We start from the raw sequence: 16,115 nt of genomic DNA on the forward strand, positions 1-16,115 counted from the left end.
ATGGTCACGCCCAGCTGTCATTTCGAGTCATTCGAAGAAGGGGTCAGGTGGGCAGGAATGGGGTAGGAGAAAAGGGGGTAGAGTGTAGAAAATAAGGGCTCTTCGTAATTTTGGACATAAGCCTGTCACGACTGTCATGTCCTCCGCCAGCAGGTCGTTATTACTATTATTATGTTAGACGAGAAAATAAAAGCCTGGTTTAGTGTTAATGGCAGCAGAGCAGAGCCAGTCAGTCGAGAAATGAGTTTTGGGATCTTTCAGAAAGATGAATTGGATGAAGATTTTTATAATATTTAATGATTTAAAAGCAAAATGTTAATAAGTTAACGACGACTAAAGAAATGAGAATATTTGCCTAATGAACTTAATCAAGAACTTTGATTCGAGAGTGAAAATTAAATTTATAGTTGGAAATTCCTCGTAAATTCTCACCCTCAGTGCTAGGGCTCTGCTTCTTAGCTTTCTTTCTCCCTTTTAACCCCCTTTTAAGTTTTCATACTCTTTAAGCCCCCAACTAACTGTTGTTTTTCTTGGCTCATAATTGCAGGCTACACGAACGGCGCCTCGAAGCGCTTCTTCACAGACTTCCTGCAGGATTTGCCGACGCCAGGAACTGGTGGACCGACCTTCGACACAACCATCGGAACGAATATAACGGGACTCGTTGGCAAGACGGTGAAGCTGACCTGCCGCGTCAAGAATTTGGGCAATCGCACGGTGAGTACGCACTAAAATGGATGTTGATCAGGCAGTGGGCTGGGCGGTGGCAGGATGCAGCAAGTGGAAGCTGTGCATAATAATTTTAAAGTACTTGACCAAAAAAGGAAAATGAGAATAAGATGGGGGAGGGGGGAAAAAAGGGGAGGGCGGAAAAAAGTAAAAGTTTCGTAGGGCCAAAACTTGTCAAAAGGCGTTACGCTTGACAGGGCGGCGAGTGCTGCTGCTCCTGCTCCTGCTGCTGCTGCTGTTGTAGTGGCAGTTGCAGCTGCAACATGCCACGCCTGCATCCGCCTTCAGCTGCCTCCTCTTATTTTAAGAAGGCGTGGCTAAAGGCAGCTGTCGCCTGTCGTTTTTGGTTTGGATTTTAGCCGGGCCCCTCTGGTGGTTGTGTGCTGGCTGGCTGGCTGGCTGGTAGGATTCTCAGTGGAAAAGTTGTAAGCTACCCCCGCTTTTCATTATGAAAATGCAGCTGGAAAATGCATTTGCAGTTGCAGTTGCCGTTGCCGTTGCCGTTGCCGTTGCCGTTGCAGCTGTTAAACAATTAGCAAATTAAACTTTCAACTTTCAACTCTGGCAGTAGCCAGTCGGCTAGCGAAATCAGAAAACAATGCCAACGAGAAGCGAAAAGGAAAACAAAAAGGCGAGGCGAATGTTTCTGTGTTCGGTTCAGTTGAGTTCGTTTTAGTTTAATTTAGTTTGTCGTCGTCGGTACAACGCTGCGTATGAGTGACGTGAATCGCGGACACAAATTCCAACCACTCTCAGGTCTCCCCCTCGCCCCCTCGTACCCACCGCACCCCCCACGCCTTTTAGCAAGTTTCCTCAAGTGTCGCGCGGCCATAAAACTTTCCAAATTTTTACGCTTTGCTGGCTTATTAGGTGAGTGGCGGTGGCGGCGGCGAGAGAAAGAGAGAGAGTCCTGCAAGTCCTGCAAGTTGGAGTCCACTTTTTCGCAAACCCCTCTGCTCAGGGCATCGCCTAAAAGCCCAAAAAAAATAAAAGCGAAACTTTTCGCCGCTAGCTTCCCGTTTTAATTTCAGTTTGACAAAGTGAATGAATGACTTGAAGCAGCTCAAGTTCCGTTCATAGTTTTTTTTTTTGTTTTTTGGGGTACAAAAAAGGGGTCCTCTGGCCGAGAGAGAAGGTGGTCCTCCTGGGGAATTTTTGGAAGAGGGAAGTTTGTCAAGCAGCGGTTATGGACGCGCGTCCAGCTAATTACAAGTCTCGGGGAGAAGAAGCACCAATTAAGTACAGTGCCAGCTCGATATCAATTACTCCATTCCGTTTGTTATTTATCAGACCAAACTATCGAATTACACCCGTGGGAGTTGGGAGTTTTGAGGGAAATTTAATATAGTTTATATGGGAAAAGGAAGTCTAGAAAGATCTCTCTGGGCTGGCTCTGTTTTGTTTTAGGGAAAAGTTTAAGGGTATTAAAGGAAGTGTAAGGAAAGGCCTTTGAGTTTTCTTTGCAAGAATTTAGATTTTTGTCTTTAGTTTTGGGAATTCAATCAAAGGTTTTAGTTTAGTTGGGCCTTCAACAATTTATTTTAAACTTCATTAATTATCATTTAATGGCATCTTTACTTTCATTAATAATGTTAACTTCACTTTGCAATTTCTCTTTTGGTAATCACATAACTTCAAACAGCCATAAACTGAGCCGATTAACTCGCCAGCATTATAGCCAATTACTTAGCTCATTGAACTCCAACAAGTAATTTCTGTTACCTGACTGGCATAAATCCAGACTTCATGCGAGACTTATTGTTTTCTCCACCCAAATATTCATATAATATATACCCAACTATATAGTGAATTCCCAACTTGATATATGCATTTGCCGCCGCATGGTCTACTTTCGATATACTAAGTAGTGGCAAGTGCGTTGGTCATCGAAGCTGATGAGCTGGCTAAATACTGTGTAATTAATCACCGAGAGCCCAAGCCAGCTTGCCATTTATTACGAGGCTGCTCTCCATTCTCAAGATATCAGTTGATTTTCCTCCTACCCCCCCAAACTCCCAACCTCCCAACCTCCCATCCTCCCGGATGCCTTATTAATCAGAAGATGTTGTTGGATGGTTGCTGTTGTTGTTCCATGAATTATAGAAGCATACGATGGCCGCAAGTTTAGGGATTTTCCAGGGGGACCTCTGCGAGATGAAGGTCCTTGCACATGTCTCTGTCTCTGTCTCTGTCTCACTCTTTCGCACTTAATGGCCAACAATTTTCCATGCGATTAAGCAATTTTGCATCGCGACTCTTTTTATGCAAAACAATAAATGGCGCCATAAAGTATGGAGTACATTTTTGGCCCCCAAAGCTAAAATCAATTTCATATCCCGATGGGAAAGTACCGCTTGAGGGGGATCATTATTTATGCAGCCAGGGAGAGGAGTTTGCTGTTGGTTTCAAAATATAATTTATTAAGTTATTAGTCGGGAATCTAGAGGATATATATATCTATTTATGATCTGTAACTGAAGCTTTCTTCGATAGATTTTCCATAGGTTTCTCACTAACTTGAAGTGATTTTCCTTAGTAAAAATCTCAACTAGGCCAATTCCGGAGAGATTTCGAATTAGAGGAATGTCAGGGCAGGGCAGGGCAATCAGGCGACATTAAAATTTCCCTTTGCAATTCATTAGCAAACGCGATTTGGCGGCAGCCGAGTGTTTATTAACAAAGCCTCCACTTAACTTTGCTCGGGTGGTTTTTGATGGGTGGCGGTGGCTGGAAAGTTGGTTGGTGGGTTGGTTTATGTCTTGGTTTTGTGGGGTAAAAGGCTGTGGGTGGTAGAGTGGGTAATGGGTAGTGGGTAGGGGATGGTAGGTGATGACTGAAGGAGCATGTCATTTGCGGTCTTTGAAAGGCGACGACCGCAAGTCAAGGCTCCTTCGACACCGCAGAATGCCAATGGCTGCAGATTGGTGGGAATCTGATGTGAGGAGGGAGGCGAGGGTGGAGGGTACATGAATGGGTGCTCCAAATTCTCATTGCATGTAGTTCATTAGTGTGTAATTGTGAGGGTGTCTCTGTATGTGTGTGTGTTGTGTGTGTGTGCATATATATGTAGTATAAATGTATGGGTGAGTGGAATGCGCATCGATTTGCATCAATTGAATTGTCAATGCCCTGAGCAATGACCGCAGCCACAGAAGGAACAACGACAACGACAACGACAACGACGACATCGACATCGACATCGACATCGTGACCTGACCATGATGACTGAGAGGGAGAGAGAGAGAGAGGAGTCCGTCCAGATCCCTCCCTGGTACAGTGGCCAGAAACCACAACACATTCTCAATCTCAAGCCTTTGAAAAATATTGATTTTGTCTTTAGTTTAGGTTTGAGTTTGGTTTTTTCAAGGATGCTTTAAGAGCTTGTTTGTTTTAAGGAAAGCTACTTGGCTTGAATATTAAATTGAGTGAGTTTTAAGATGAGTTGGTTAAGGAAGTGGATTTTTGGGAAATTATAAGGGAAATATTTGATAGGAATTAGGAATTAGGAAATTAGTACAGACATAAACCCAAAAGTTACTTTACTACAAATAGTTCCTATGAAAAGGCGAATTTTTAAAGCCTAAAATGGATTATCTTTTCATAAACGCCATTAAACCTTCTTTATGCCTCACTTGGCCAGCTGAAAGAGAAGAAACTCCAAAGGAGATGGACCACTGTATGAAAAAGGGGAATTGCCTTTTCTTTTTGTTTTGGTGGTGGCGGTGGCGGTGGCGGTGGCGGTGGCGGTGGCGGTGGCGGTGGCTGGTCAGACCTCTGGACCCCGGACCCCCTTTCATTTCTCAGCAACTGCAATTGAAATTGTTGCGGTTGATTTTACAAGTAAATTGTCACTGCCAGTTGTAACCAAAACCTTCACCCTCCAACCTCTATCCATCCAACACCCCCCGTGGATGCAGCAGAGAGCCTTTTGCCCCCGAAAACAATTGAAAATGCAATTTAGCGTGTGAGGTTTCGCTGTGCCCCTGCCTCTGCCCCTGCCTCTGGCTCAACTTCTACCTGGTCCTTTTCCGTTTCGTTTCCGCTGTTCCATGAGGCATCCTTGCATCCTCTTTTTTTTCGCTGGCCATATCCAATCTTTGGCCTTTTGTTTTCCAAATGGACACCGCACTGGGTCCATCACCTGTGCCCTGCAGTTTTCCCCTTTCTCTTCACCTTTTTTTCTCGCTTTTCACCGGTTTTCCTCTCACTGCCATTGCGATTTCGATGCGTTTTCGTTTCCCTTTCACAGCCATGGCCAAAAAAAAGAAGAGAAATGAATGATCTGCAGGCACGGCAAGAAATGTCCTTTTAAAGGGATATTTTTGTGTGATTTTTTTGGTGAAATTTAGAAAGTAGAAATAAAATGGAAAAAAAGCTAAGAAAAATCCTTTTAAGCCAACTTAAACTTTTTGTCTTAACAAAACAAATTCATAAAAGTCAATATTTAACTGAATTTCTTGCAAAGAATTCTTCAAAATTCTTTCAAATTCCTCGAAATTCTTGAAAGAATTTAAAAAAAAAAAGCTAACAGCTATTTTTTCGGTGAAAAAGTTTTCTTCTCCTTTTTTCGGCGAAAGTCAAAGCCTTTCTCCACGCACAGAAATAAATTTTAAAAAAATTGTGCTTCTTCTTTTTGTTGTTTCTTTAAGCCATATGTGTCTGTGTGTGTGTATGACTGCCACGCCCACTCACTTTTGGCCTGCTTTGACTGGCTGTCTGTTTGTTTGCTTGTCGGCTTGTTCAACGGTACAGGACCGAAAGCAACAACAGTTTGGTAACAGAAATGAAGAAGAACTTTCGGGAAAAGGAAGAAGAAGTGGAAGTGAAAAAAGTTGAAGAATGTCAACCGAATGACCCCACTTTTCACTTGCCACACCCCCCGCCCGCCTTCGCTTTGAGCCAAAAAGGGAATTCGTAGTGCATTCATCAAATTAGTTTTAATACTCAGTCCGGAGAAAGTCTCGGAGACTCATTAAAAAATCACTTTTTCTAGGGTGGCGAAAGTTTTCCTTGGTAGGAGATGGGGGGAGGAGTTTATCTTTCAAAAAAACATCGATTGCCACGCCCTTTCAGATGTCAGAGCATGCCACCGCCCCCAATCAAAAATCAAAAAATATATTTTTATAGCTAAGAAAAAAAAGCTGAATTTCCCAGAGAGTTGTAAGCGTGTGTGTTGGTGTTGTCATCGCTTTTCTTTCTTTTCTTTTCTTATTGTTGTGTTTGCTCAGCCGTGGGAGGCCAAAGTGGGCGTGGCACTTTGCCTTGGCTAAAAGCAAATCAATCAAAGAAATGTTTAATATTTTTCGCTAGGCGCTTCACGTGGCGCGCTGACATGAAATCCATTCGAACGTAAACGAAACTGAAACTGAAAAGTCGTCGTCACAAGTGGGGGAAAGTGGGGAAAGTCGAAAAGCTGAGCGACTGTCATGGCAGCGCAACAACAATTGTCTGCCTTTGTGTCAGCTGTCAATTTTCCATCATTTACTTAGCTGCTGGCAGGGGCAACGCGTTGAAAATGCCATTGGAAAAATCTCTTGGGCTCATGCGGGGCGGGCTCTGAGTTTTCTTCTTAATTTTGAAGGGCAGAGAGTACAAAGGAAAAACCAGCTAATGATCTCAAGTGGGCTCTTTACCCTATCTTAACGTGAATTCCTAGGCATTAGGTAAAGGTTTTAACAAGGTGGAAAATCAGTGGCGAAGGGGGAGAGATTTTAGCACTCTTTTTCAAGGTAATATTAAGTGGAGTTTCTGGAATTTGATTTTTTTGGGTGCACTTGGAGAACATATTCCATTAGTAAGCCCTATTAAAAACCCAGATTTTAGTATTCAGATTATATATAATTCATATAAATTTCAAAATGAACGAAAAGTATTAGTGAAAAATGGAAATTGCTATGGAAAATGGAAATTCCATTTTGTTTTTAGCTCTAAAAGCTAAAGGCAAATACACTTTTATAGGGAAAACAAACGCACAGTTTTCCCTTTTAATCCAGGACTAATGAATATGCAAATGCAGCCAATAAATTCCACCATTTTCTTGATGTGCTTTTTCCTATCATCCCCCCGCCCTGTAACTGCAAACAATATAAACCCAATAATATATAATAAATGGCTCGGGTTGTGGAAATTAGCGGGGGTTGCCAGGTGACATGTGTATGAAAGATATATACCCTACTATATCCATCCATCCGTATGCTGCTATATGTATATAGCATATCAGCCATGCCCTCGCCATCGTTTATCTTCGTCAATGGTTTTTGATTTACGTGCCCGGTGATTGGCTCACCTTAGCGAGCTTATTTCTATCTATGGATCCTTACGGGGTCCTTTACCCCCACTTGGCCTTACGATAATGTGCCGGGTCAAAGGTTGAGACGCGGGCGGCCATCCCAAGCATTTAAATACAATTTCCCTGGCCCGCAGCTCAAAACAAAAAATGAAATAAAATAAAATAAGCGAAATTGCGTTACGTTTACGACGTGCCCCCAATCCAGGACACGTGGATAGGTAGGGATCTCAGGACAGCGGATAGAGGGGTAGTCCTTCGATGCTTATTATTATTTCATCTTGTTGTTGTTGTTGTTGTTGTTGCCCAGGCAATTTCATTCAATTTCGCTTACAAATTTTCGACGCCAACGGCAATTGAAGCCGGAAAGCAGCAAGGCAAGCGAAAGGGGGGAGAGAAAGGGGCGAGCAACAAGGGATAACAACCACCCACCTGCCGGAAGGGACTCCTGCTCCCTGCTAACCTAACACCCCTACTTCCACTCCCTCCCCCCCCTTCGTTTAGCTCGTTAGGATCGGACACTTGCGGTTTATGAAAAGCTGTTGCCGCCGACGCATCCTGGAACGTGTCCTGCGAGTGTCATTAGCAGCAACGCCCCGGCAAATCAAACAATCCTGGTTAACCATAAATTCTGTGCCCCCTTAAAAAACCGCTGAGAGATGTGCCATTGATGGCCTTCTTATGCTAATTTGCCAGTGTAAAATTTTCATATTTATAGAAGGGGGGAGACACTCCTTTTGTTTTTTTATGGGCCTTTGGCTGCGGCAGAGACAATTTGTGTGACCGATGAGTCGTATGAGTAATATTTTGCGTGTCTATATGAAAAATTCATGCGACTTGCAATCGCTCTGTTATGTTGTATATATATATAGATATATATATACGATATACGAGTATATATACCACCCACTCTGTATATGAATTTCCATCTTCGTAGCAACCAGCTCTTGCAGGCAATGGAAAAGCGTTTTTGCAACAGAATGATAAATTATTCAAAATGCAAAACGTTGCGTATGAGTGATTTAAAGCAAATACAAATTGTATATATATATATATATATATATAGATATGTAGATATACTCCCACACGACGCACAAGCGGAAAATGCTTTGAAAAATGCGTAACCATATGGGATATGTATGTATGAGCTTGTAGATCTGGCCAGGTAAGAGAGTGTGTGCTATATCCCAGCGCCTCGCCTCCTCTCCTTCTGAGGGCTATTTCGATCTCTTTGCATATTTATTGGCTTTCAGCACAACATGTGTAGCCAGCCACGACGCCACTACACATACCCTTCCTCCTTCTGCTTCCTTGTCATGCGTACGTTTTATTAGCATACTTCTTGGCATGGATTCAAAATAAGGGAAAAACTGGATCGAGAGGGGGGGGAGGGTCAATGGAATAACCGATTTGGGAATGGGCTAAAGCTGACCCCAATGACTAGTTTTATGCAGTTTCTATGCAGAAGTTAGTATACTAAGATCCTAAGCAAACAGATAATGGTCTCAAATAGTCTGTGTTATGCTGGATATATCTTTCGATTTCGTGCTAGCTCTGATTGCCTCAGTCAATAAAGCAAATTGCAACATGGAAAATAAATTGTATTTGTTTTGTACGATTGAGAGAGGGGTAGAGAGAGGTGAAAGGCGAAAGACGAAAGGAAAGTAATCCATTAAAAGAGGAGAGCTATTTCATTGTCACTCAAATCTCGGCCAGAAATGGAACATTTTTAATGACTTAACATTAATAATGGCAAATCAGTAATTAATACTGCCTTGCCTGTCATTTAATCTGAAAATAAAAACCGCTGAGAGAGCAAATGGGTCTAAAAATAGCTGGAAAAATGAATGTAAGATGGTTTATGGGCATCACTTTGATGTGCTTTTTAACAGTCTGCACTCACTTCCTTTCCCCTAACCAAATAACTTTCTAATTTCCCATCTAAAAAGATGTTCATGAAGTTTACATGACGATAGCGCGCCACCTATTGGGCATTTATCGATGTCAAGCCGCCCATTGAGTTAAGGTCGGCAATCAATCATTCTTAAACACATCGCCCGGACACCACCACCATCTTGCCAATCAGGCTCAAGTAAAATCTCCTTGCCCTGCCCTGCTCAGACTTTTCCGGCATTTTCCTTACGTGCCGTGCCGAGCTCTCACTCCTCTCCACGACAGCATTCGTGCATCTTATTTATTGCTTTATTAAACAGCAAAGGCCAGAAAAGAATGAGAATAACTGGAAGCAAGGACAACAATGGCAGGCGGAAAACCCAGACCCCCCCACCCCCACCCCCTTAACAAACAATGGCCGAAAGCCAAACTCTCTTTTCTTCTGCCAGTTTTTAACGCCTTCGAAATGCTTCGCTTTTTCCCCACAGATTGTGACTAGTTTTTCACCCTTTTCTAATTTACTTACACTTGAGGAGTTTTCCCAAACAGAGAAGTGAAAACTTCTGCTTTATTAGTGGGTGGGATGGGGAGGGAGGAGAGGGTAAACAAAAGGAAGTTTGGAAGGGGAAAGACAACAACGTTCGTTTTTGAATAAACAAAACTAAACATGACGAATTGCTGGGGTTTTCAGGAGGAGTTTTGTGGGATAAATTCAAAAGAAGTTTGAGCTTTGATAAAGAATTCATAAATTATGAAAAGATAAGTTCGGTAAATCTCTATTAGAAAGGGTAAATTTGTAAGAAAGATGTATAAGTTTGAGGATGGAAGCGCCCTTAAAATCATTGTTATTGATACCCTGTACATGTTACTGGGTAATCCTACTAGATAAGCAGCAAAGTTAAGCCAAAATACAAACCTAAAACAACTTCTTGGTAAGACAAAACCTTTGTCTTAACCTTATAATTGCAATCTAAAAACCAAAAGTCAAGCGAAAACGAATTCTAACAGCAACTGCAAACGACAAGCGGCGAGTTGGTGGAAAAAAAGAGGAGAGGCAAGGGTCGCAATTATAATGCCAGCGAGGAATGTCACTCCGAAATGGCATAAATCATAAATTACACGACGAGCTTGTCAGCGGCACTCTCGTCCTTAAATATCCCCCGCGCTCTTCTTCTTTATTTTTTCCTCGTTCCTAACTTGGCCAAGTCAAAGGGGCAATGTTGTCGTAAAACATTTACACGGCGAAAAAAAGAAATGGGACAAACTGCGGCCGCAATGCGCTGGAAACTAAAAACCGAAACAACCGCAAGGATATGCCACAGGAAAATTGGTAAGGGAGTGGCAAGGAAGGGAGATGGGCGGGGCGGGGCGGGGCGGAAGGCAAATGAAAACTCTGTCATAAAAGTTGAGCACAGCGTTGGGGGTATTTGTTGCATTTTAGTAAGAGTGAGGAGCAGAAGGGAGGTGTAAGGATGTAGAAAGGAGTCCTTGCAGGTGATTTCCTTCGCTTGTCGCCAGCGGCAACTTAGCTGTCAGTTCAGACATCGTTTTTGTGCAAACTTTGTCAATGTCGGACCGCAGTGCAGGTTGGCTTCTCCTTTCTCCTGTTTAGGATCTTGGGATCGGCGGGCTAATCTTGTCCAGAAAAGCGGGGGGGAGTTGATTTCTTTCCTGGACTTGGTCGCTGGGCTTTGTGGTAGATGGTAGATGATGGCTGGGGGAATGGGAGGCTGTAACCAGGAACAGCCATAAGCGAAACACGTACGCCGACCACCAGCAACCCACCACCCGCACTCATCGCAGGGCGGCACAAGGTCGCCTTGGTGGTCGTGGTCTCGGCTCGTTGTCATTCCGCAGGAGTTTTAGCATTCAGCCTTATCCCCTCTCACCTTGCTTCAGAAATCTACAAGCAGTTACACTGCAAGAAAAGTTAGTTAGAGGGAAAAAAGGGGGGATAATTTCTCAATGAAATTATAGCAACCGATAGTTAAGCTTACTGAAAGCTTTACCCTAACTAACTGATTAGTCTACGAGGTGTGTTCAAAAAGTAAGGTGACTCTTCAAATTTCGCGAATTTCAAATTTTTCGATTATCGATTTTTTTGTTTTGTTATATTGGTACACTCTTCCCTAACATCTGTACCAAGTTTCAATGGAACATCCTCTTTTGTTTGGTTGTGAGAGGCGTAAAGTTACAAGTTATTTTGCGAGCTCGGCGATTTTTTGCTATCGAAAAATATGGATCAAAGGATTTGGATTTTTTGGCCAAAAACAACACCACAATAATGCCTCAGCCACCATATTCACCGGATTTGGCCCCATGTGACTTTTTCTTGTTCCCAAAACTGAAGATAATCGAAAAATTTGAAAAATTTGAAATTTGAAAAGTCACCTTACTTTTTGAACACACCTCGTATAACTTCTAAAAGGTTTCGATAATCGAAAAATTTGAAATTCGCGAAATTTGAAGAGTCACCTTACTTTTTGAACACACCTCGTATCTGTTAGAAAACCTTCACTTTTTCTGCTTTCTTAGAAACTTGCCACTGCCCCCAATGCTGCATATAAATCTTTTCGCTTTTCGCTTTTCTCTTCCGCAAGATTAGTTAAGAATTCGATAAGTTTTTCCCTTCGTGTACAGTCCAACTGGTTGTACTTACACTTGATAGGCTTCACGTGGAACGTGTTCTTGTCCATGTCCGCGTCCTTGCACCGATGTCCCGTTGTCCCGTTGTCCCGTTGTCCCGTTGTCCCTTGTCCGGATGTCCCCGATGCCTCGATGCTGTCCTCGACAATTGCCGCGCGTAGAAGTTTTCCCAAGCCAACACATTCCAGGGGTGGGTCCTGGGTCCTGGGCTCTGCCGTTGCCAGCAAAGAAAAGCGCTGAAAAACATTAGAGCGAAAGTTTGCTCTTAACGAAGCGTTCAAGTGGAATAAGTGGAACAAATGCGACCTTGCGCCCACGAAGGAGGTTGGTTTACGTGGGCGGTGGGCGGTGGGCGGTGGGAGGTAGGCGGTAGGCGGTAGGCAGCTCTTCTCGATATAATCAGCATCGTCGTCAGAGGCCGAACAAAAGGTGCGCTTCGAGAAGGGAGGAGCCGCCCACAGCAAGAAACTGAGGAAGATGACAAGAGTACACTGAGGGAAATGATGAAGGCTTATCATGGATATTTAGATGGAAAGTTTTTCAGTTTTTAAAACTGATTATCCTGTGATTTATCCCTCATTGTTTGGTCGATTCTTTTTGTACTTCAACCTCTTAAGTTGAAAATTCCAATCTCACCCTTTTTCTCTCAGTGAACGAATAAGATTGTCAACTGGGGAGGGAGTGAGTGGGTGGTACACAACGTTCATGCTGTGCTGTGATACCCCTGGGCGATACCTATTGATGTTTTCAGAGAAGTTGATTGTAAAATAATTGAACAACAGGCTGAGCAAAGTGCCACAGGCAGGCAGGAAGGGAGTGCTGAAAAGGGGGCATTACATGGTAGCTGGTGAATTCATTGGTTAACTAACAATGGAGGCAGCTGAATCGGGTATTCAGGTTCTCTGGTATTTACAGATGCCAACCGGGGAACATGGTCAACAGTTGAGTTTATTTTAGTTGTTAAACGAAATGATTATTGCATTGGCGACGATTCGAAACTCTTTCTCTCTTTCTCTGGCAACATGTGGCACAAGTTGGGTGGGTGGGTCAGTTTTGGGGTTCAGAAAGAGGGAAAAGTAAGCAGTACTTTGTGTTAAATTGATGGGGGAAATGAAAGGTTCTACTGTGAAGTAAAAGATTTCTTAATAAAACTCCAAATAGTAGAAAATATAGAAGATACTTTTTCCCCCGGAAAAACAATGCATATCCAAAGATTATCCGCCCTGTTGGCCAATTTAATTATGGACTAATTTCTTTTCTCACGTATCATTTGGGCACTTTCTTGATTTGGGGAATAAATTTCCGAGCTGCCACAGGACACTTCCCAGAAAAGGGCCCAACCTATCTGCTCCTATCTCCTCCCCCGAGAGAGAGATGTGTCGTCAGGACAGAGACAAAAGAAGGACCTAAAACCTCTTCTAACCTAACCCAACTCCCCACCAAAGTGACGAGCTCCCTCAAGGCCATTGTTTGACAAGGACAATCTCTTCCTCTTCCTCTATCGCTTTAAAGGCCATGAAGAGGAGAAAGGCGGGACAGGACAGGACAGGAGCGAGAGAGCCAAACTAATGAGTGAACGTGTTCGAGCAAATTGGCCCTAACGGCATTTATCCCGAACCATAAACCCATGGCAGGCCGACCGACCGGGGGTGCCTAATCAAACCCCCAGACCAAAGTCCCAGTCTCAGTCCCTGGGACGACGACATTTATTGACCAAATTAAAAGATGCATAACAAAAGCTTTGTCATGCCGCTCATGCTTGGAGCTTGGAGCAAGGAGCTCGGAGCTCTGAGCTGTCTTAAAACTTGGTCGAGCATAAATCATAAAAAGCAATCCATCCCCCACCCGCCCGGCTTTTCTCACCGAAAGACATTTACTAACTAAAAGCGACGTCGTCAACTAACAAACAGTAATGAAAACTTTTAACAGAGACAGCCCACACCAGCCCCCTTCTCCCACCCATGACGACAGAAAAAGAACAACTGTGGAACTGTAGAAGATGATCTGTGTGTGAGGAGGGGGGGAGATATACTAGGGATGGGATATGGAAGGGATGTGGGTGAGGGTTATGATGGGGATGTAAGCTGAATATGGCCAGTATATGCCAGGGAACTGAACAGGAGTAAGAAATTCAAAATAAATTAAAAGCAATAATGCCCATTGAGGAGGCCATTCATGGTGGGAGTTTTTGATTGGCATCTTTCTTACTATAAAGATAGATAGTGGGGCGAGGGGACTCTCCTTAGAAAGTTTTAATCTTAAATCAACCAAAGGACAAACGACAAACGACAAACGACAAATGTTTGCAAGCAATTTCTTGTGCTTAGCAAATGTTTACCCAATAAATTCCATTAAAACTAACAATTGGTTTACTTTTTAGCTTAAATGGGCAGTGTCAGTGAGGAAGGGGAGGAGTGTTAAAGGAGGAGGAGGAGGAGAAGTGTTAAGGGTGCTATATGGGGTGGCAAACTTTCAACTTGACTTGGTAGTTTTGTTGCTGCTGCGGTGACAGGAGACAGCCACCGCAGCAGAAGCTGGGAATGTCGAAAGCCCAAAGCTGCACTGGGAAAAAAAGGGATTTTAAGGCAAGGAAATGTGGCATTTTTTCAGAGATTTTCTGTCCCTTAGTTTTGTTTGAAGTTTAAGAAAGTTTTCCAAACTTTTTTTTAGATACTTTTCTTTCAGATATGGAAAATCTTTATCAAGGAAAACCTTTCAAAGTAAGGTTTAGCAAGAATTTCAAAGGTAGTTAAGCTAAGTTTTGGTAGATTTGTAGCCGAAAACTGTCTTTACATCCCCCAAAAGAAAGATATATTGGTATCTCTTCCTAATTTATCAGAAAATCAATCTATTAATGCAAAACCCGTACAGATTTCTCTCAGTGTCTTGAAGTAAATGAAGAATGTGAAGAAAAACTGGGTTATGGCGGGTTAAAAACAGCGCCGCGTAAGCCCTTCGGATGGGGTAGCTGGCCTAGCCATGCGTAGGTGTCGTTGTAAGTGCCGGAAGTGGCTTTTTGCACAGTTTTCTTGGTTTTCATTCTCTTTTTTTTTTGGAAATTTGTTTGGCTTTTCTTTTTTTATAGTGGTGGTGGAGAGGAGGGGGTGTCATGGTGTAGACTCTGGATGCACGCGCGACATGCATAAAACAAAGCGATGTGAGAGCCAGAGTGAAAATAAATAAACATGCAACCGGGAAAAACCCCAGACACACCAATTTGGGAATGGTGATCGTTGAAAGAAAGGAGGGGGGAGGTAGGAGGTAGGAGGGTAGTGCAGTGCCTTGTGGGGGCTACGTTGGCTGCAAATTGGGGAGTTGTGGCTGCAAATTGGTTTTGCCTTTTTTGTTCTTGCAACACCGCGCGGGCGCCGCTTGTAGCGAATTTTCCAACATCAGTTGTGTGGCGCCTCAACCAATAAGCCAGGGAAAAGCAACAAAAAAATAAAGACAAGAGAGGAGGGGGAGGAGGAGGAGGAGGAGGCGGAGGCGGTGGCGAAGGCGGTTTCAATTGCCAAAGTCAAATAAACTTGAGCTGAGCGCGCGCTGAGCCAGCAGTTACTGATAAGGGCTTATCACCAAGTTCAAGCCAGCTTCTGGCTCTATTAAGTTTACGTAAATCAAAGGAAATCTGTTTGGGGAAATGCTAATTTTCGAGGTTTTGGAGGGCGAATGAGTGGACCTATTAATTGGTTAGCAAGTTAAAGATTTCTGGTTATTTTAGAGAAATCACAAGACTTAAATCTTAAGACTTAGTACTATCGTCACGTCAGACTCGATGAACAGCAAAGCACCCTGATGTCCTCCATAATTTCGGGACTCCAGAGCATCCGTCTTATTCGCCATACTGCGCTTTTGCTCTAATTGGTTCAAAGACGCGCAGCTGAAGGTCCTATTGGGCGGATACCTCTTTTCCTGGCTGTTCATCCTAAGTCTGACTTTTGTTTCCAATGCTGAGATGATTATCTTTGGCCAGGACTTTCATGCCAAGCTCCTGCCGGAGATCCTCTTCTGCTTCTGTGCAACCACCAGTATTCTTTTCTAACTCGTGGGCCTCTACTTCTTGAATAGGATCTCAACAAAGTACTATTCGGTGCAGGTGTCGACAATAGGTGCGTCTGCGGCGAAGAAGGGCGGCAAGAAGTTCAAATGAGCACAAAGTTAAGTTCAGTCCTGGGTCATATATGCCAACTTAAACATTCGAATACCTTTATTATACTTTTTAAATAACATTATTCACACGCTTATTTTTCCCCAATTTTAAGTAGTTTTTAACGTTTTTCGCAGGGCCGCTAATAGATAATATTTTGATATATTTTATAACTATTTGCGTGTATAAATTTAACTTTAAAAAGAATATGCAGGGGACTCTTGGGAATTATATAAAAAAGAAGGGCTTATTATTGGTGTTTTTCAAAGGTTTATGTTAGTACTGAAAAATATTTAAATCTGTAAAAATGTCTTTAGATGGTGTTTTATTCTTAATTTTTTCACTTAATAAATTGCATTTTTAAGATCAATTCAAGATTTTCTGGGACTCTTGCAAAGTGATGAGGATTCTTCT

At 42.9% G+C, this 16,115-nt stretch overlaps 1 protein-coding gene and 1 pseudogene across 2 annotated transcripts in view; both read left to right on the top strand.

Moving 5' to 3' along the window:
* The window catches only part of LOC108102991 (zwei Ig domain protein zig-8), a 158,022-nt gene that overhangs the window by 112,820 nt on the left and 29,087 nt on the right, over window positions 1-16,115 (top strand). For both annotated transcript variants that reach the window (XM_041819047.1, XM_041819046.1), the window contains exon 5: window positions 548-717. In XM_041819047.1, coding sequence (XP_041674981.1) covers window positions 548-717 — 170 coding nt within the window. The remainder of the gene's footprint in view (window positions 1-547; window positions 718-16,115) is intronic.
* On the top strand, window positions 13,592-15,847 carry LOC108102885 (annotated as a pseudogene).

This window comes from Drosophila eugracilis, unplaced genomic scaffold (assembly GCF_018153835.1).
Source record: "Drosophila eugracilis isolate 14026-0451.02 unplaced genomic scaffold, ASM1815383v1 contig_124, whole genome shotgun sequence".
Lineage (NCBI taxonomy): Eukaryota > Metazoa > Arthropoda > Insecta > Diptera > Drosophilidae > Drosophila > Drosophila eugracilis.